Source organism: Salvelinus namaycush, chromosome 20 (genome assembly GCF_016432855.1).
Source record: "Salvelinus namaycush isolate Seneca chromosome 20, SaNama_1.0, whole genome shotgun sequence".
Lineage (NCBI taxonomy): Eukaryota > Metazoa > Chordata > Actinopteri > Salmoniformes > Salmonidae > Salvelinus > Salvelinus namaycush.
The window spans coordinates 17,115,741-17,136,200 of NC_052326.1; the positions used below are offsets into that span (position 1 = coordinate 17,115,741).

Genomic DNA, 20,460 nt, shown 5'->3' on the forward strand with positions numbered 1-20,460 from the left:
CACACACACACACACACACACACAGACAACATTGTGCTCTTTTAATGAACGTGTCAGAGAACAAAGCTGATAAAAATGCAGAGAATGGACCTGCCAGAAAGAGAATAAGAAATGTCCGGAAATGTGCTACTGTGCTGTGGTGCAGCATGCATAATCACCTCTCGCACACTACATGTACACTAAGCGTGCGCACACACACACACACACACACACACACACACACACACACACACACACACACACACACACACACACACACACACACACACACACACACACACACACACACACACACACGCATCTCTCACGCATCTCTCACACACACATACACATACCTACACGCACAAACACTGTCCTGTACATGGAGATACACACATAATGCTCATGCAGCTACAGCCTCTGTGTACACACATAAAAGGACACACACGTTTCCAAGTTTACGTAGAAAATATACTTTCCACAACACGTATTCCCTAAATATATGATGTTACATTTACATATACACAGTCAGAGCCACAGTTATACAACCCTGTCATTCCTGGGTGACTGATCTCTTCACCGCTCATCCTCTTTCTCTCGCGCTCTAACCTCACTCTTTCATTCATCTGTGTACTCTTATTCTCTTCTCTTCCCTCCCTCTTCTCCTCTTTCCTTTCCCTTCCCCTGGCTTTCTTTGTACTTCTATTGTTTCGGTCGACACCTCCCTCCCATCTGCTTTTCTTTTTCCATCACTGCTTACCTAATTGAAGCATTTTCATTGTTAGTCTACACATGTTGTTTACGAAGCATGTGACAAATAAAATGTGATTTGATTCGAATTTCTGTCCTCTCTCTTGTTCTCTCTCTCTCTTTCTCTCTCTCTCTCTCTCTCTCTCTCTTGCTCTCTCTCTCTCTCCCCCCTCTCTCCCCTCAACCTCAATCCATATTTTCTCCCCTTATCTCAGTTTTTCTCCCAGTTTTCTGTCCTTGCCCCTCTCTCTCACACTTTGTCACTTCTTGTCTCTCTTGTGTGACTTGTGTTATCAGTGGTTTGTCTCTGGCCTTATCACTAATGACTTGCACTAACAGAAGAGTGTTTTATTGTCTGGTTTTATTCTACCTCAGAGAAGGTCTCACATTTTACCACCAGGGGGCAGAAGCATCACACTCAATGGCTCACAGGAGAGGTGATCGTTTCAGGGAGTGAATACTCGTCTACTTAACATAGCGTACACAATATTCCAGAAGTCCCCCAAAGGATAGTAAAACAAGGGAAATTCGGACAAGGATGAAGGCTATTTTAGGCTTATGGGTTAGGTTTAGGGTTAGGGTTAGAATTAGGTTTAGGGTTAAGAGATATGGTTAAGTTTAGGGTTATGGTTAGGCTTAGGGTTAGGGGTAAAACTTAAGTATAGGGTTAAGTTAAGGGTTATGTTAATTTAGGATTAGGTATAGGGTTAGGGGTTATGGAAAATAAAATCAACTGTTATTTCCCCACAAGGATAGTAAAACAAATGGTGTGTACAGATACTGGCATGTAGGAGGCTGTCACTCAGCTGTATTTGGAGGTAGTCTCTTACTGTCCTCCAGTACCATCTGAATGTACCCAACCAACAGTCTGGGTTTTTGTGTGCCTGTGTTTGTTTTGGCTTGTTTGATCTGACTGTTTGAATCTGTTCCTGCATCTATTAATGATGATGTGTTTTTGGTGTGTACTGTATAAATGCAAGTGTGTATATTCTTCTTTGGTGAATGTGTATGGGATTCTCTGTGCTTTTGTCTGCTTCTTATGTGTACATTAGTTAATGTGTCTGTGATATTCTGATTTTGTATGTGGCGTGATGCTCTCTCTCTCTCTGTGTGTGTGGTGTATTAATCTCTCTGTGTGTGTTTGTGTGGTGTGCTTGAGCTCGCTGCCTGCCTCTCTGCTGGATTCTTCTCTCTGAAGCTATGTGTGATGTAGAGGGGATCACGTAGAGCCTGGGGGTAGGTTAGCCTGTGACAGAACCCTGGCCCTCACATCTCCTCTCCAGCAGGGTCTTTAGACAGGGCTAGGGGACACACACACACAAGGGCCACTAGGGGCCACCTTAGGGACTCTCCCTCTGAACGCCCCCCTCTGTTTCCCCAGGGGCCGGCGCTGTGTGAGAGGAGGAAGAGGAGGTGCAGGGGGAAGAGGAAGAGAAGGAGGACCTGTGTGCAGTCATGACATTGACCCTCGTCCCATAGAGCATCCTGCTCAGATCAAGACTGACCAGAAAGGAGAAGGACAGACAGGACAAGAAGGTAAGACTGGTTCTATTTCATTGTCTCCTCCTTTTCCTTTCAAATACTTTTTTTTACCCCCCCCCCCTCTCTCCCTGCCATTATTTCTCCCTGTCTATCTCTCAGGATGAAGCTGTGGGGGAGGTCAGCTTGGCCTTTGCAGGTGGCCCTCCTTGTTGCCGTGGTGATGTTCTGTGGTCGCCAGGTGTCTGCTGGCAGCCGTAACCATCGGGGACAGACAGGTACAGTAGGCCCTGCTCTCGCCCTAAACCCCACATGAGGTTAATTAGGTTTTCACTGATGCCACATGTGTGCTATGAGTCTGTCATTAAGCATGCCTCCTCAGTGACACTTCATTTGTCCCCATGACAGCACACTGGGACCTAGGACCTGTTTTTGAGGCTTGCGTACTAACACCACTTCATTGGATAACACAGCCCACAGCAAATAGCATTTTAACTGTCGTCTGCCAACTATCAGAAATGAGTGAGTTTGTGATCTGAGATCCATTCAGGGTAGATAGACGGTGAGGCTATAATTCCTATACCATTTCCCTTTGCTTGACTCATAGATGGTTTAGCGCTACTGTAGGACATACATGTATAGACGTGTAGTGATGCCAGCCTTAGTAGGAGAGTGTGAAAACTGGCCCAGTAATAAGTATATTAATATGCATAACTTAAACTGGCCCAGTAATATGTTCTCCTCCCAGAACTGACCCCACCCACCCTATTTCCATTATCACTCCCCTCAGAGAGAGACCCTGGCCAGGGCTAAAACATGTCCGCCACCCAACACTAATTGACACCCACAAGCTAAGGCGCTGTGATTTGCATAATTCATTACCATGGTTCCCCTCGTGGCCACAAAAGTGACCAACACAACCCCATCAATATTTCAGAATGCCAGGAGGTCGCCATGGGGACAGTAATGCTGAGTCATAGCCTCCCGCGGCATGCCCGGGCCCAGCTCCCTCCTAGCACCCTACACCTCCCCCAGGGTCACTGTTTCTCACTTAATTAGGACTATTTCCTTAATTATCCCTTGCCATTTTTTCTCTCTTCCTCAAGTTTTTGCCTGGGATCCAAGGTAACCTTTAGCTGGCATAGAAATGCCACCAGCATCCAGTGCCGGTGACTGATGCAGGCGCTGGCGAGGCAGTGTTTTTGGCGGCAGGGCGAGCACAGTGCTAATTGCAGTCCCAGTCTGTTGTGAAGGTCAGCTGGGGTCTTCTCTCCCCTCTGAATTCGCACGTTGCTTTTCTTTCCCCAACAACAACAGCCAGAAGGCTCAGTTCCTACACTGCAGCAATTCGTTAGAGCTTTTCTACTAATTGGGGGAAGTTTAAGACTTGTTTGCTGTAATGCTGCATGTTACACAGCAAGGAATTTTAAGGGAGAAAAATAATTGGTCTGGCCTACAGCAAATAGTATTTTCATTGTCATCTGCAATGCATTTGTTTTCCTCTGTTTTTCACTTAGTTTCACTGTTCCGTTACTTATAGTATTATACGCTGTGCCGTTTGTTCTGGTTCCATGTCCTGTCCTATCACATGTGGCCACATGGTGGCTCCGGAGGTGAAAAAATACCTCACTGAAGTGATGCTGTTTTTTCCCTTAGGCTCATTTACACAATGACATCCACAGTGGCACTCTGTCACTTTGAAGGTGCTCACCAGGAAACAGCAACACACAGGAACGGAGAGAATAAATCTCATCCAACCATAGAGGGAAGCTTTGACTGACACTTGTCAGGAAGAATAGATAGGAAACATAACAGCAGCTTTTTCTCTTGTTTCCTGTTAATGTTCGCAGGGCCATGAAAGACAGTCGTTTGGGGGCAGAATAGTCTTAATATTTTGTCTGTATGTCCCAGGATCCGTGTGTACATTCACCATAACTCACAAATAAAACCATGATCTGTGAATATGTCAAAATATTTATTTAAAATAAAAAAATGAAATATCACATTTACAGTATTCAGACCCTTTATTCAGTACTTTGTTGAACCACCTTTGGCAGCGATTACAGCCTTGAGTCTTCTTGGGTATGACGCTACAAGCTTGGCACACCTGTATTTGGGGAGATTCTCCCATTTTTCTCCGCAGATCCTCTCAAGCTCTGTCAGGTTGGATGGGGAGCGACGCTGCACAGCTATTTTCAGGTCTCTCCGGAGATGTTCGATCGGGTACAAGTCTGGACTCTGGCTGGGCCACTCAAGGACATTCAGAGACTTGTTACGAAGCCACTCCTGCGTTGTTTTGGTTATGTGTTTAGGGTCGTTGTCCTGTTGGAAGGTGAACCTTCACCCCCAGTCTGAGGTCCTGAGCGCTCTGGAGCAGGATTTCATCGAGGATCTCTCTGTACTTTGCTCCGTTAATCTTTTCCTCAATCCTGACTAGTCCCCCAGTCCCTGCTGCTGAAAAACATCCCTGCAGCATGATGCTGCCACCACCACACTTCACCGTAGGGATGGTGCCAGGTTTCTTCCAGACGTGATGCTTGGCATTCAGGCCAAAGAGTTCAATCTTGGTTTCATCAGACCAGAGAATTTTGTTTCTCATGGTCTGAGAGTCCTTTAGGTGTCTTTGGGCAAACTCCAAGCAGGCTTTCATTGGCCTTTTACTGAGGAGTGGCATGTGTCTGATCACTCTACCATAAAGGCTTGATTGGCGGTGCTGCAGAGATGGTTGTCCTTCTGAAAGGTTTTCCCATCTCCACAGAGGAACTCTGGAGTTCTGTCAGAGTGACAATCGGGTTCTTTGTCACCTCCCTGACCAATGCCCTTCTCCCCCGATTGCTCAGTTTGGCCGGGCGGCCAGCTTTAGGAAGATTCTTGGTGGTTCCAAACTTCTCCCATTGTGTTCTTGGGGACCTTCAATGCTGCAGAAATGTTTTGGTACACTTCCCCAGATCTGTGCCTCGACACAATCCTGTCTCGGAGCTCTACGGACAACTCCTTCAACCTCATGGATTGGTTTTTGCTTTGACATGCAGTGTCAGCTGTGGGACCTGATATAGACAGGTGTGTGCTTTCCAGATCATGTCCAATCTATTTAGTTTACCACCGGAAGGATTCCTATCAAGGATGATCAATGGAAACAGGATGCACCTAAGCTAAATTTCGAGTCTCATAGGACAGGGTCTGAATACATATGTAAATGTAATATTTCGTTTTTTTATTTGTAATACATTTGCCAACATTTCTAAAACCCTGTTTTTGCTTTGTCATTATGGGGTATTGTGTGTAGATTGATGAGGGAAAAAAAGATTTTAGATTAATGCTGTAACGTAACAAAATGTGGAATATTCAGGTGGTCTGAATACTTTCCGAATGCACAACTTTGCTGTTTTTTGTATGAGAAATGTATTCTGAATGTAATCCAACTAGCGTTTAGGCCTGAGCATAGCACTATTACAGCAACCACTTTAGTTGTTAATGATCTTGTCAATGCTTTACACACTAAAATCAAATGTGCTGCTTTGTTTGTGGACCTGTCAAAAGCTCTTGATTCTGTTGCATCATATTGTTTTATTGAATAAGTTGTCCTCGATAGGCCTGAGTTCTGACGCCTCTTCATGGTTTCATGATTATATTAGTAACAGAACAAAGGTCATCATGACTGAAATACTTCCACATTTCTTGAAGTATTTTAAGGTGTTCCGCAGGGGTCGATACGAGGACCTGTTCTTTTCACTATTCATATAAATGCTATTGGTCAATCCATTAAAAAATAAAATGTAATCTATATGCAGATGATACTATTATGTATGCAATTGCCCCGACTGCTGACCTGGCTGTGACAAGACTACTGTCCCATTTTGCAGTTGAGCAGGAAGCCCTTACTGATTTAAAACTCATACTTAATATGGGCAAAACTAAATACATGTTGTTTTCAAGTTCTCTGAAGATTGTCTCAGATGGATTACATCTTTACTCATCAGATGATTCTATAATCAAAAAAGCCCCTGCGTACTTGGTATTTGGATTGACAGTGATTTTTTGTTTAAAAAACATGTGACTAAGATTGTTAAGAAACTAAGATTTAATGTGGGCTTTTATTTTATTTTTACAGAAACAGATCTTGTCTCTTTCTATTCAGCAGGATGCAGATTGTGCGTTCAACTTTTCTACCTGTTCTTGATTATGGTGATACTATTTCTGACCGACCACCTTGATTCGGTCTTATGTAGCAAAATTTGAATAAAAGCATTGGATAAAAGCAGAAACACAGAGCTTCAAAATGGTATATCATACACTGCATTTGAGGAACAATGGGAAAGTAGTTCTGCTTTGAAAGTTGATAAACTTGTAACCTCCTTTTTGAGAAAATGGCCTTTGAATATTTTGGTATGTACTGGAGAGCTCGTCTTTGTCTACACCCAGCATCGTTCACACCCTCTTAAGCTTTAGCCCCACCCTTCTCTTTAAGGGATAATCCAAGCATTCTGTACTAACAACACCAGTCAAGCACCCAAGCTTACTGGCTAATTTGCTAGCAACTTCCAGACACAAATGAGAGAACAGCTCACTGACCGTTACTTGCCCTAGCAGAGCTGGTTGTTATCCAGAGCGTTGGTGACTGCAGCTGGTTACATTTTATGCACAACTGTAAATTCGTCAGTTATTCTGCACTCTGGCACACTCAGATGATAGTGCTCTGATATTGGAGTAGATAGCCAGAGCGAATTTACCAGCTACGTCTATCAACAGTTGTCGCAGAGACATTCTACTGAAGGGTGAGCTCATCCATTAAATCTGGAGTGCCAGAGTGCGCTCTAGGCGTTCATAAATTCAGAGTGTTGTCAGATTGTCCGTTCGTAAATTCAGAGCGTTTCGCTCTTGGAGAGTTCAGAGTGCACACTGGACGCTCTGGCCGAGGAGTAGGGTTGCTTGTGCTTCTAGTTCCGACAGTGCAGCAATATCTAACAAGTAATATCTAACAATTCCCCAACAAATATCCAACACACACATATCTAAGTAAAGGAATGGAATAAGAATATATAAATATAAATATATGGATGAGCAATGTTGAGGGGCATAGGCTAAGATGCAATAGATAGTATAGAATGCAGTATATACATATGAGATGAGTAATGCAAGATATGTAAACATTATTAAAGTGGCATTAATAAAGTGACTAATGTTCAATTTATTAAAGTGGCCCATGATTTCAAATCTGAATGTAGGCAGCAGTCTCTCTGTGCTAGTGGTGGCTGTTTAACAGTCTGCTGGCCTTGAGATAGAATCTGTTTTTCAGCCTCTCGGTCCAAGCTTTGATAAACCTGTACTGACCTCGCCTTCTGGATGGTAACGAGGTGAACAGGCAGTGGCTCGGGTGGTTGTTGTCATTGATGATCTTTTTGACCTTCCTGTGACATCGGGTGCTGTAGGTGTCCTGGAGGGCAGGTAGTTTGCCCCCGGTGAGACGTTGCACAGACCGCACCACCCTCTGGAGAGCCCTGCAGTTGTGGGCGGTGCAGTTGCCGTACCACGCGGTGATACAGCCCGACAGGGTGCTCTCAATTGTCCCTCTGTAAATGTTTGTGAGGGTTTTAGGTGACAAGTCAAATTTCTTCAGCCTCTTGAGGTTGAAGAAGTGATGTTGCGCCTTCTTCACTATTCTTCACTATGCTGTCTGACTGGGATAGGGAGAGATTGAATATGTCCGTAAACACACCAGCCAGCTGGTCTGCGCATGCTCTGAGGACCCAGCTAGGGATGCCGTCTGGGCCGGCAGCCTCGCGAGGGTTAACACATTTAAATGTCTTACTCACGTCGGCCACGGAGAAGGAGAGCCCACAGTCCTTGTTAGTGGGCTGCGTCGATGGCACTGTATTATCCTCAAAGCGGGCAAAGAAGGTGTTTAATTTGTCTGGAAGCAAGACGTCAAGACGTTTTCCTTTTGTAGTCCGTGATTGTCTATAGACCCTGCGACATACGTCTCGTGTCTGAGCCGTTGATTTGCGTTTTTTCTTGTATGATTGCCTTGCAGAGGGAATAACTACAATGTTTGTATTTGGCCATATTCCCAGTCACCTTTCCATGGTTAAATACTGTGGTTCGCGCTTTCAGTTTTGCAATGGCAGTCAAGCATCCAAGCTAACTGGCTAACATTGGCTTGCTTTTTAACTACTTCCAGACACAAATGTGAGAACACCCCACTCTGACCATTTTACTCTCCCTAGCAGAGCTGGTTTGGCTGTTTTCATGTTATCCAGAGCGTTAGTGACTGTAACTGTGCTGCTGGCTACATTTTACCACTGGTCATATTCAACGGGTGTTGAGCATTCGTAAATTCTTCAGTTAATCTGCGCTCTGGCACACTCAGACGAGAGTGCTCGGAAATCAGAGTAGATTGCCAGACTGAATTTACGAATGCACCCGAAATGGTTACTTCAATAGTGGAGTCTTTTGTAAAGACATGTAGCTAACTAGCTAGGTAAACAATGAACCATAATCCCAACTCATGATGTTACTATCCTGCATGAATCTGCAGGTAGCTAACCAGCCAGGTTTAATTTTAGCTGGCTAACATTAGGCTGTAACTAGCAAAGCAAATGGCTCTGAAATACAAATAATAAGATCATACACGTAACGTTAACTAGCGAGCCAGCCAGCCAACTAACGTTAGCGAGCTAGCTAACAGTACACTTCAACTTGAAATGAAAATGACTTTCTGTCAAAATTAGAAACGTGCAATATCTGAAAATGTGTCAAGCTAGACTATCTTACCCGTGCTCTGAAATTAGAGTAAATAGCCGGAGCGAATTTACCAGCTATGTCTATCAACAGTTGATGCAGTGACATTCTATTGAAATGGTTACTTGCATAGTGGAGTCTTTTGTTAAGACATGTAGCTAGCTAAGTAAACAATGAACCATAATCCCAACTCATGACGTTACTACCCTGCATGAATCTGCAGATAGCTAACCAGGCAGGTTCAATGTTAGCTAGCTAACATTAGGCTATAACTAGCAATGCAAATGGCTCTGAGATAATGTTAGCTAGGAAGCCAGCCAGCTAACATTAGCTAGCTAACAGTACACTTTAACTTGAAATTAAATCACTTTCTGTCACAATTTGAAATGTGTAATATCTGAAAATGTAGCTAGCCAGACTATCTTACATCGTGGATGGACACGTCTCCCTGTCACGGATGCCATGGTTGCCCTTAGATTGAAGATGTAATCCGGAGACAGGTGTTTTCTCCATCTCCTTAGCTATGATACTCAAGTTCCACTGATTTCAAAACCCGGTCATCAAGAAACACTTATGCAGTTTTACAATGTGATACATAAAAAAGCAGCGTTAGACAGGATTACTTATACATACTGTCCAGCTCAAATAGACAGAAATGTGCTATATGGCAGACCAATCCAAACTCATCTCGTGGCCCACTCATTAGCTCAGCCAATCATAGCTAGCAGGAAGGTTGCTGACTTTTTCTGTGGCTAAACCAACTAGGCTGGTAATTAAACAATTTATTTCATATTTACAGATGGCATACAAATTTGTTATTAAGGCACATGAAAGTTCACATGTTCCAGAAGGCATTTCTGCCAAAAAACGCATTTTGATTAAACTGCTCTCCTGTGTGACCCACGACTGCTCTCAAACTGCTCTCCTGTGTGACTGCTCTCCTGTGTTTCCTGAAGTGAGTCACATTTATCAAAGTGCAGCTGCCTCTACTCTTAAACACTTGGATGCTGTTTATCATAGCTCCCTTCGTTTTATCAATGGAGACAATTTTATTACTCATCACTGTCTTCTTTACCAAAAGGTTGGCTGGACCTCTTTGAAGTCCACTAGATCACATCATTACGCTCTTTTTGTTTACAAAGCACTGCTCCACAAACTTCCAACTTACCTAACATCACTGTTAAGATTTAAAATGACAAGTTATTAAACCCGTTCACAGGGTTGGATATTCCTGGAGACTCCTTTGGTGTCTAGTTAGGTAAATCAGCCTTTAATTTACTTGCACCTTACGTGTGGAATGATCCACAATACACCTGAAAATAGGAGGAATTGGTGCCTCTAGGGCAGTTGTTCCCAAACTTTTATAGTCCTGTACCCTTTCAAACATTCAACCTCCAGCTGCATACCCCCTCTAGCACCAGGGTCAGCGCACTCTTAAATGTTGTTTTTTGCCATCATTGTAAGCCTGCCACACACACTATACAATACATTCATTAAACATAAGAATGAGTGTGAGTTTTTGTCACAACCCGGCTCGTGGGAAGTGACAAAGAGCTCTTATAGGACCAGGGCACAAATAATAATACAATAATAATCAATAATTTAGCTCTTTATTTAGCCATCTTACATATAAAACCTTATTTGTTCATCAAAAATGGTGAATAACTCACCACAGGTTAATGAGACGGGTGTGCTTGAAAGGATGCACATAACTCTGCAATGTTGGGTTGTATTGGAGAGAGTCTCAGTCTTAAATAATTCTCCACACACAGTCTGTACCTGTATTTAGTTTTCATGCTAGTGAGGGCCGAGAATACACTCTCACATAGGTACATGGTTGCAAAGGGCATCAGTGTCTTAACAGCGCGATTTGCCAAGGCAAGAAACTCTGAGTGCAGCCCAATCCAGAAATCTGGCAGTGGCTTCTGAATAAATTCAACTTTCACATAAACGCTTGTTGCAATTTCGATGAGAATCTCTTGCTCAGATATCTGTAAGTGGACTGGAGGCAGGGCATGAAATGGATAACAAATCCAGTTGTTTGTGTCGTCCGTGTCGGAAAAGTACCTGCGTAATTACGCACCCAGCTCACTCAGGTGCTTCGCTAGATCACATTTGACATTGTCCGTAAGCTTGAGTTCATTTGCACACAAAAAATAATGCAATGATGGAAAGACCTGTGTGTTGTCCTTATTAATGCAGACAGAAAAGAGCACCAACTTCTTAAAAGTGGAACATGAATTGCATAATTCAAGTCATGAGTGTGTCCTGAAGTTGATGGGTTTATTGATCCCTGGCCACTCTCTGAAAGTCAACCTTAGAGTTTCGTCAGCAACACGTTACAACTGTGGTTTGGGATTCACCATTGCAGAATTTTCCAGCGGAAAAAGAATCTCAAAATTCTGTAAACAAAGATTAGAGATCCACACCCAGATTTTGATGCTGAAATGTACATTCCACAGTTGTAGATGTTAGGCATTTCAGAATATTTGCTCACAAATCATTCTACATTTGTTTAAATTGCTGATTTATTTGTGAGCTATGTTGAATAAGTTTACGGCTCATGGAATTATTTGTGACTTATGCTGAATATATATACAGCTGAATATATATACAGATCATGTTTTATTTGTTAAATATTTAGACATATTCACGGATCATGGTTTTATTAGTGGAACATTTGAACATATTCACAGGTAATGGTTATATTAGTGAAATCTTTTGATATATTCACAGATCACGGTTTTATTTGGGAGTTATGGTAAACGTACACATGGATCGTGGGACATTATACTGACAAAATATTGAGACTATTCTGCCCTCATACAGTCAGGGCCGAGTCACCGTCTTTGTTCGCTCACAGTAATGGTCTCTATCCACCAACAACAGTATCTGCTTGTGTGGTACTTTGGCCTTCTGGGTGTTCAATGCACTGAAAATACACAGGTGCACGCAAACACACACACAAACACAGACACACACACACACACTTTTAGTCCTCTTTGGCCCATCAAACAAACTCTTGCACTGCACATATAGGTCAGTGCAGGTCTCTCAGGCTGAAAACCAATTTGTGTTGTGTGTGCTGTTTTGGGGCCTTGATCAAGCTAGACATTAAGTTTAAGGACATAGAGAAGCCAAATCATCCACCCACCTGTCGGTGCTCTTAAATGTTTTTTTTCCTGGGGGTTCACCTTATTAAAACAGAGAACTGAGAACACAGTGGACTTTGTCATCTTCGCTAATCACTTTAAATCAATCAATCAATCAATCAATTTTATTTTATATAGCCCTTCGTACATCAGCTAATATCTCGAAGTGCTGTACAGAAACCCAGCCTAAAACCCCAAACAGCTAGTAATGCAGGTGTAGAAGCACGGTGGCTAGGAAAAACTCCCTAGAAAGGCCAAAACCTAGGAAGAAACCTAGAGAGGAACCAGGCTATGAGGGGTGGCCAGTCCTCTTCTGGCTGTGCCGGGTGGAGATTATAACAGAACTATGCCAAGATGTTCAAAAATGTTCATAAGTGACAAGCATGGTCAAATAATAATCATGAATAATTTTCAGTTGGCTTTTCATAGCTGATCATTAAGAGTTGAAAAACAACAGGTCTGGGACAGGTGGCGGTTCCATAACCGCAGGCAGAACAGCTGAAACTGGAATAGCAGCAAGGCCAGGCGGACTGGGGACAGCAAGGAGTCACCACGGGCGGCAGTCCCGACGCATGGTCCTAGGGCCCAGGTCCTCCGAGAGAAAGAAAGAGAGAAGGAGAAAATTAGAGAGAGCCAAGATTTTCAAAATGTTCATAAATGACAAGCATGGTCAAATAATAATCAGGAATAAATCTCAGTTGGCTTTTCATAGCCGATCATTAAGAGTTGAAAACAGCAGGTCTGGGACAGGTAGGGGTTCCATAACCGCAGGCAGAACAGTTGAAACTGGAATAGCAGCAAGGCCAGGCGGACTGGGGACAGCAAGGAGTCACCACGGCCGGTAGTCCCGACGTATGGTCCTAGGGCTCAGGTCCTCCGAGAGAAAGAAAGAGAGAAGGAGAAAATTAGAGAGAGCCAAGATTTTCAAAATGTTCATAAATGACAAGCATGGTCAAATAATAATCAGGAATAAATCTCAGTTGGCTTTTCATAGCCGATCATTAAGAGTTGGACATGTACGGGACATGTACGGCAGCTATACTGTTCCCTGACATCATTATGGTCCACCCACTGGGTAAGAGCATCTCTCCTCTCCTCTCCAGGACCTTAGGTTAAGGCCCCACCTTATTAAAGTCCATTAGCCCATAACTGGAGATATACTGTACACCTTACTGCAAGGTCACTTTCAGCAGACCAGACCCTCTGTCACGTTCCTGACCTGTTTTCCTTGTTTTTGTATTTGTTTAGTATGGTCAGGGCGTGAGTTGGGGTGGGCATTCTATGTTATGTGTTTCTATGTTTGGGTTCATTGTCTATTAGCCTGATATGGTTCTCAATCAGGGACAGGTGTTTTACGTTTCCTCTGATTGAGAACCATATTAAGGTAGGTTGTTCACACTGTTTGTTTGTGGGTGATTGTCTTCCGTGTCTGTGTATGTCGCACCACACGGGACTGTTTCGTTTTCGTTCGTGTTTGTAGTCTGTTCCTGTTCGTGCGTTCTTCGTGTTATTATTGTAAGTTCGTAAGTTCAGGTCTGTCTTTGTTTTGTAGGTTGTTCAAGTGTTCAAGTATATTTTCGTTTTCGTTATTATTATTAAAATTCATTATGTATTCATCACACGCTGCATTTTGGTCCAATCCTTTTCGCCTCTCCTCATCCGAGGAGGAGGAAAAATATGACGATCGTTACAGAATCACCCACCTCAAAAGGACCAAGCAGCGTGTGAAACAGCAACAGGACCCACCTACACAGGATTTCTGGACATGGGAGGACGAATTGGATGGTAAGGGACCTTGGGCTCAACCAGGAGAATATCGCCGCCCCAAAGCTGAGCTGGAGGCAGCGAAAGCAGAGAGGCGGCGTTTTGAGGAGCTAGCTCGGAAGCAGGAGAAGGATCTGGGCTACACTACGTGGGAGGAGATCGACAGGTGGGCGATCGACCCAGGGCGAATGCCGGAGCCCGCCTGGGATTCTCTGGCACAGTGCGAGGAGGGATACCGGCGAATGGAGGCAGCACGACAACGCGGTAGGAAGCCTGTGAGTCAGCCCCAAAAAATTCTTGGGGGGGGGGGCTAAAAGGGAGTGTGGCGAAGTCAGGTAGGAGACCTGCGCCTACTCCCTGTACTTACCGTGGAGAGCGAGAGTACGGGCAGACACCGTGTTACGCAGTAGAGCGCATGGTGTCTCCTGTACGTGTGCATAGCCCGGTGCGGTACATACCAGCTCCTCGTATCGGCCGGGCTAGATTGAGTATTGAGCCAGGTGCCATGAAGCCGGCTCAACGTGTCTGGTCTCCAGTGCATCTCCTCGGGCCGGCTTACATGGCACCAGCCTTACGCATGGTGTCCCCGGTTCGCCTACATAGCCCGGTGCGGGTTATTCCACCTCCCCGCACTGGTCGGGCGATGGGGAGCATACAACCAGGTAAGGTTGGGCAGGCTCAGTGCTCAAGGGAGCCAGTACGCCTGCACGGTCCGGTATTTCCGGCGCCATCTCCCCGCCCCAGCCCAGTACCACCAGTGCCTACACCACGCATCAGGCTTCCTGTGCGTCTCCAGAGCCCTGTTCCTCCTCCACGCACTAGCCCTGTGGTGCGTGTCTCCAGCCCATTACCACCAGTGCCTACACCACGCACCAAGCCTCCTGTGCGTTCCAGAGTCCTGTGCGTCCTGTTGCTGCTCCCCGCACTAGCCTGAAGGTGCGTGTCCTTAGCCCGGTACCTCCAGTTCCGGCACCACGCACCAGGCCTACAGTGCGCCTCAGCCGGCCAGAGTCTGCTGTCTGCCCAACGGCGCCTGAACTGCCCGTCTGCCCAACGCCGTCTGAACTGTCCGTCTGCCAAGCGCCGCATGAACTGCCCGTCTGTACTGAGCCTGCAAAGCCGCCCGTCTGCCATGAGCCTTCAGAGCCGTCTGCCAGACAGGAGCCGCTAGAGCCGTCTGCCAGACAGGAGCCGCTAGAGCCTTCCGCCAGACAGGAGCAGCCAGAGCCTTCCGCCAGACAGGAGCAGCCAGAGCCTTCCGCCAGACAGGAGCAGCCAGAGCCTTCCGCCAGACAGGAGCAGCCAGAGCCTTCCGCCAGACAGGAGCAGCCAGAGCCGTCAGCCAGCCATGACCAGCCAGAGCCGTCAGCCAGCCATGACCAGCCAGAGCCGTCAGCCAGCCATGACCAGCCAGAGCCGTCAGCCAGCCATGACCAGCCAGAGCCGTCAGCCAGCCATGACCAGCCAGAGCCGTCAGCCAGCCATGACCAGCCAGAGCCGTCAGCCAGCCATGACCAGCCAGAGCCGTCCCTCAGTCCGGAGCTGCCGTCCCTCAGTCCGGAGCTGCCGTCCCTCAGTCCGGAGCTGCCGTCCCTCAGTCCGGAGCTGCCGTCCCTCAGTCCGGAGCTGCCGTCCCTCAGTCCGGAGCTTCCCCTCATTCCGGTGCTGCCCCTTAGTCCGGTGCTGCCCCTTAGTCCGGTGCTGCCCCTTAGTCCAGTGGGGTTAATTTGGAGGGTGGTCATTGGGAGGAGGCTACAAAAGCGGGGATTGACTATGGTGGGGTGGGGACCACGTCCTGAGCCAGAGCCGCCACCGTGGACAAATGCCCACCCAGACCCTCCCCTAGACTTTAGGTGGTGCGCCCGGAGTTCGCACCTTGAGGGGGGGGGGTTCTGTCACGTTCCTGACCTGTTTTCCTTGTTTTTGTATTTGTTTAGTATGGTCAGGGCGTGAGTTGGGGTGGGCATTCTATGTTATGTGTTTCTATGTTTAGGTTCATTGTCTATTAGCCTGATATGGTTCTCAATCAGGGACAGGTGTTTTACGTTTCCTCTGATTGAGAACCATATTAGTTAAGGTAGGTTGTTCACACTGTTTGTTTGTGGGTGATTGTCTTCCGTGTCTGTGTATGTCGCACCACACGGGACTGTTTCGTTTTCGTTCATGTTTGTAGTCTGTTCCTGTTTGTGCGTTCTTCGTGTTATTATTGTAAGTTCGTAAGTTCAGGTCTGTCTACTTCGTTTATTGTTTTGTAGGTTGTTCAAGTGTTCAAGTATATTTTCGTTTTCGTTATTATTATTAAAATTCATTATGTATTCATCACACGCTGCATTTTGGTCCAATCCTTCTCGCCTCTCCTCAGTCGAGGAGGAGGAAAAATATGACGATCGTTACACCCTCACTCCAATACTGGCTGATCCTCCAAGTAAAGATGCATCACAATTACTCTAAACGGTGATGCTGTTGGAACATACATATTGGTAATAACAGTGGTTATCTCCCTCTTATAAGCGGGACTAAAATATCACGTGTGTGAACGTAACCGTGTGTGACCGTGTGTGTGTACGTGTGTGAGAGGGTGTGTTTTTTCCTCCTTGACAAACCCTGATTTGCGGTCACAGTGAGTGGGTTTTATTGGGGAAAGATTTGTGTATAAATGAGGTCTCTGCATAGGACCACTCAGCCGTACAACCAACCTGTGAAATTAGAATAAATCTGTGGACGGGGCCTGATTTGGGCCTGTGAAACACAGATAATGTCAGCCTGATTGATGGGCTGTGCAGGATAGGACCGTTCACAGCCGAGCTGGAGAGAGATTGTAGAGGAAGAGTGGGAGTGCAGGATAAGAAGGTAGGGAGTGGGGGAGAGGAAGGTCGGGTGTGGTGGGAGTGGGGGAGAGGAAGGTCGGGTGTGGTGGGAGTGGGGGAGAGGAATGTAGGGTGTGGTGGGAGTGGGGGAGAGGAAGGTCGGGTGTGGTGGGAGTGGGGGAGAGGAAGGTAGGGTGTGGTGGGAGTGGGGGAGAGGAAGGTCGGGTGTGGTGGGAGTGGGGGAGAGGAAGGTCGGGTGTGGTGGGAGTGGGGGAGAGGAAGGTCGGGTGTGGTGGGAGTGGGGGAGTGGAAGGTAGGGTGTGGTGGGAGTGGGGGAGAGGAAGGTAGGGTGTGGTGGGAGTGGGGGAGAGGAAGGTAGGGTGTGGTGGGAGTGGGGGAGAGGAAGGTTGGGTGTGGTGGGAGTGGGGGAGAGGAAGGTCGGGTGTGGTGGGAGTCGGGGAGAGGAAGGTCGGGTGTGGTGGGAGTGGGGGAGAGGAAGGTTGGGTGTGGTGGGAGTGGGGGAGAGGAAGGTCGGGTGTGGTGGGAGTGGGGGAGAGGAATGTAGGGTGTGGTGGGAGTGGGGGAGAGGAAGGTCGGGTGTGGTGGGAGTGGGGGAGAGGAAGGTCGGGTGTGGTGGGAGTGGGGAAGAGGAAGGTCGGGTGTGGTGGGAGTGGGGGAGAGGAATGTAGGGTGTGGTGGGAGTGGGGGAGAGGAAGGTCGGGTGTGGTGGGAGTCGGGGAGAGGAAGGTCGGGTGTGGTGGGAGTGGGGGAGAGGAATGTAGGGTGTGGTGGGAGTGGGGGAGAGGAAGGTCGGGTGTGGTGGGAGTGGGGGAGAGGAAGGTCGGGTGTGGTGGGAGGGGGGGAGAGGAAGGTCGGGTGTGGTGGGAGTGGGGGAGTGGATGGTCGGGTGTGGTGGGAGTGGGGGAGAGGAAGGTCGGGTGTGGTGGGAGTGGGGGAGAGGAAGGTCGGGTGTGGTGGGAGTGGGGGAGAGGAAGGTCGGGTGTGGTGGGAGTGGGGGAGTGGAAGGTAGGGTGTGGTGGGAGTGGAGGAGAGGAAGGTAGGGTGTGGTGGGAGTGGGGGAGAGGAAGGTTGGGTGTGGTGGGAGTGGGGGAGTGGAAGGTAGGGTGTGGTGGGAGTGGGGGAGTGGAAGGTAGGGTGTGGTGGGAGTGGGGGAGAGGAAGCGAGAGTAAGGTTGAGAATGGGGATCAATGGGTAGATGGAAAACAGGAGAGATTGTAGAGATGGTTAGAGGTGTGGAAGAGGAGGATGTGGCTGTGACGGGGGAATGGGGAAGATAATAGCATTTACTCTAACAGGGTTAGTTCATATGGAAGACAAGGTAAACATGTGAGGCAGTGGAGCCATTTTGTGATGTTCCTCCATTTTTCTGGAGAAAATATATCCAGACTTGTTCTGTTTCTTGAAAACAAGATTTGTTTTCGTAGTCATTCTGATTTTATGAAATAAAGTCCTCGTTTAAATTCTGTAATTGTCTTGGATGGAGCTGCAGTCTGTGTCTGTCCCTGGAATCGACTGAACTCCCTCAGACAGTTATAGCAAATGTCTGGCCTTCCATGGCAGACATGCTAGTCAGTTATTGACAGGGTAAGGACAGACTTTTTGATAAATTGCACATGGTCTGGGCCACTTCTGTCTGTCAGAATATATCAGTTGGCTGGCTGCTCAATCAGTTCAAGTTAGAGCTGCTTAGTTTGCCACCCAGAAAACTCTTGCTTGGCTGCCACAGGAATAGAACCAAATAGCCATACTTGAAATGTATTTTTCTTTCAGCCTGAGCTGAGGTTTATTACGTTAAGACTGCCATAACATCACTTTGTGTAAAATGGCGCCGGAGAAGAAGGCAGACGTTCAACGTGCCCCCAGCCGATTGTGTTTTTTTGTTTGTTTATTTACGTTGTTTGTAAAAAACTTATTTTGACTTATTTTGTACGTAATGTTGCTGCTACCATCTCTTCTGACTGAAAATAACTTCCAGACATCAGGACTGCGATTACTCACCACGGATTAGCAGAACGAGTCCGACGAGAAGGATGAAGTGCTTCCTCGGGAACAGGCCCCGATCCCCGTGATCTCGGTGAAGAGGAGGCGGAAAAAGAGGGTCCGAAGGTTGGGCTGCCTTCTAAGAATTCATAGGTGATCTAATAAATCCCCACTTCCCTCCGTTCTGCTAGCAAATGTGCAATCTTTGGAGAATACAATCAACGAGTTATGCAGAAGATTAAACTACCAACAGGACATTAAAAACTGTAACATCTTATGCTTCACGGAGTCATGGCTGAACGACGACAATATCAACATACAGTTGGCTGGTTATACGATGTACCTGCAGGATAGAACAGCGGTCTGGTAAGGCAAGGGGTGGTGGTCTATGTGTTTTTGTAAACAACAGCTGGTGGATGATACCTAAGGAAGTCTCGCCCTCCGACGAACCATCAAACAGGCAAAGAGTCAATACAGGACTAAGATCGAATCGTACTACACCGGCTCTGTCGCTAGTCGGATGTGGCAGGGCTTGCAAACCATTACAGACTACAAAAGGAAGCACAGCCAAGAGCTGCCCAGTGACACGAGTCTACCTGACAAACCAAACTACTTCTGTACTCACTTCGAGGCAAATAACACTGAAACATGCATGAGAGCACCAGCTGTTCTGGAAGACTGTGTGATCACTCTCTCCGCAGCCGATGTGAGCAAGACCTATAAACAGGTCAACATTCACAAGGCCTCAGGGCCAGACGGATTACCAGGACGTGTACTGCAAGCATGCGCTGACCAACTGGCAAGTGTCTTCATTGACACTTTCAACCTCTCCTTGCCCGAATCTGTAATACCAACAGGTTTTAAGCAGTCCACCATAATCCCTGTGCCCAAGAACACTAAGGTAACCTGCCTAAATGACTACCGACCTGTAGCACTCACGTCTGTAGCCATGAAGTGCTTTGAAAGGCTGGTCATGGCTCACATCCCAGAAACCCTAGCTCCACTCCAATTTGCATACCACCCCTACAGATCCACAGATGATGCAATCTCCATTTCACTCCACACTGCCCTTTCCCACCTGGACAAAAGGAACACCTATGTGAGAATGCTATTCATTGACTACAGCTCAGCGTTCAACACCATAGTGCCCTCAAAGCTCATCAATAAGCTAAGGACCCTGGGACTAAACACCTCCCTCTGCAACTGGATCCTGGACTTCCTGACGGGCCACCCCCAGGTGGTAAGGGTAGGTAACAACACATCCGCCACGCTGATCCTCAACACAGGGGCCCCTCAGGCGTAAGTGCTCAGTCCCCTCCTGTACTCCCTGTTCATTCATGATTGCACGGCCAGGCGTGACTCTAACACCATCATTACGTTTGCCAATGACACAACAGTGGTAGCCCTAATCACCGACAACGACGAGACAGCCTATAGACAGGAGGTCAGAGACCTGGCCGTGTGGTGCCAGGACAGCAACCTCTCTCAACGTAATCAAGACACATGAGATGATTGTGGACTGCAGGAAAAAGAAGACCGAGCACACCCCCATTCTCATCGACGGGGTTGCTGTGGAGCAGGTTGAGAGCTTCAAGTTCCTTGAGGTTCACATCACCAACAAACTAACACGGTCCAAGCACACCAAGACAGTCGTGAAGAGGGCATGACAAAACCTATTCTCCCTTAGGAGACTGAAAATATTTGCCATGGGTCCGCAGATCCTAAAAAGGTTCTACAGCTGCACCATCAAGAGCATCCTGACTGGTTGCATCACTGCCTGGTATGGCAAC

At 46.8% G+C, this 20,460-nt stretch overlaps 1 protein-coding gene across 1 annotated transcript in view; it reads left to right on the top strand.

Moving 5' to 3' along the window:
* The first annotated feature begins 2,371 nt into the window (after window positions 1–2,371).
* The window catches only part of LOC120065614 (chemokine-like protein TAFA-4), a 36,601-nt gene continuing 18,512 nt past the window's right edge, over window positions 2,372–20,460 (top strand). The window contains exon 1 of the mRNA XM_039016672.1: window positions 2,372–2,486. Within this exon, the coding sequence (XP_038872600.1) occupies window positions 2,372–2,486 (115 nt within the window). The remainder of the gene's footprint in view (window positions 2,487–20,460) is intronic.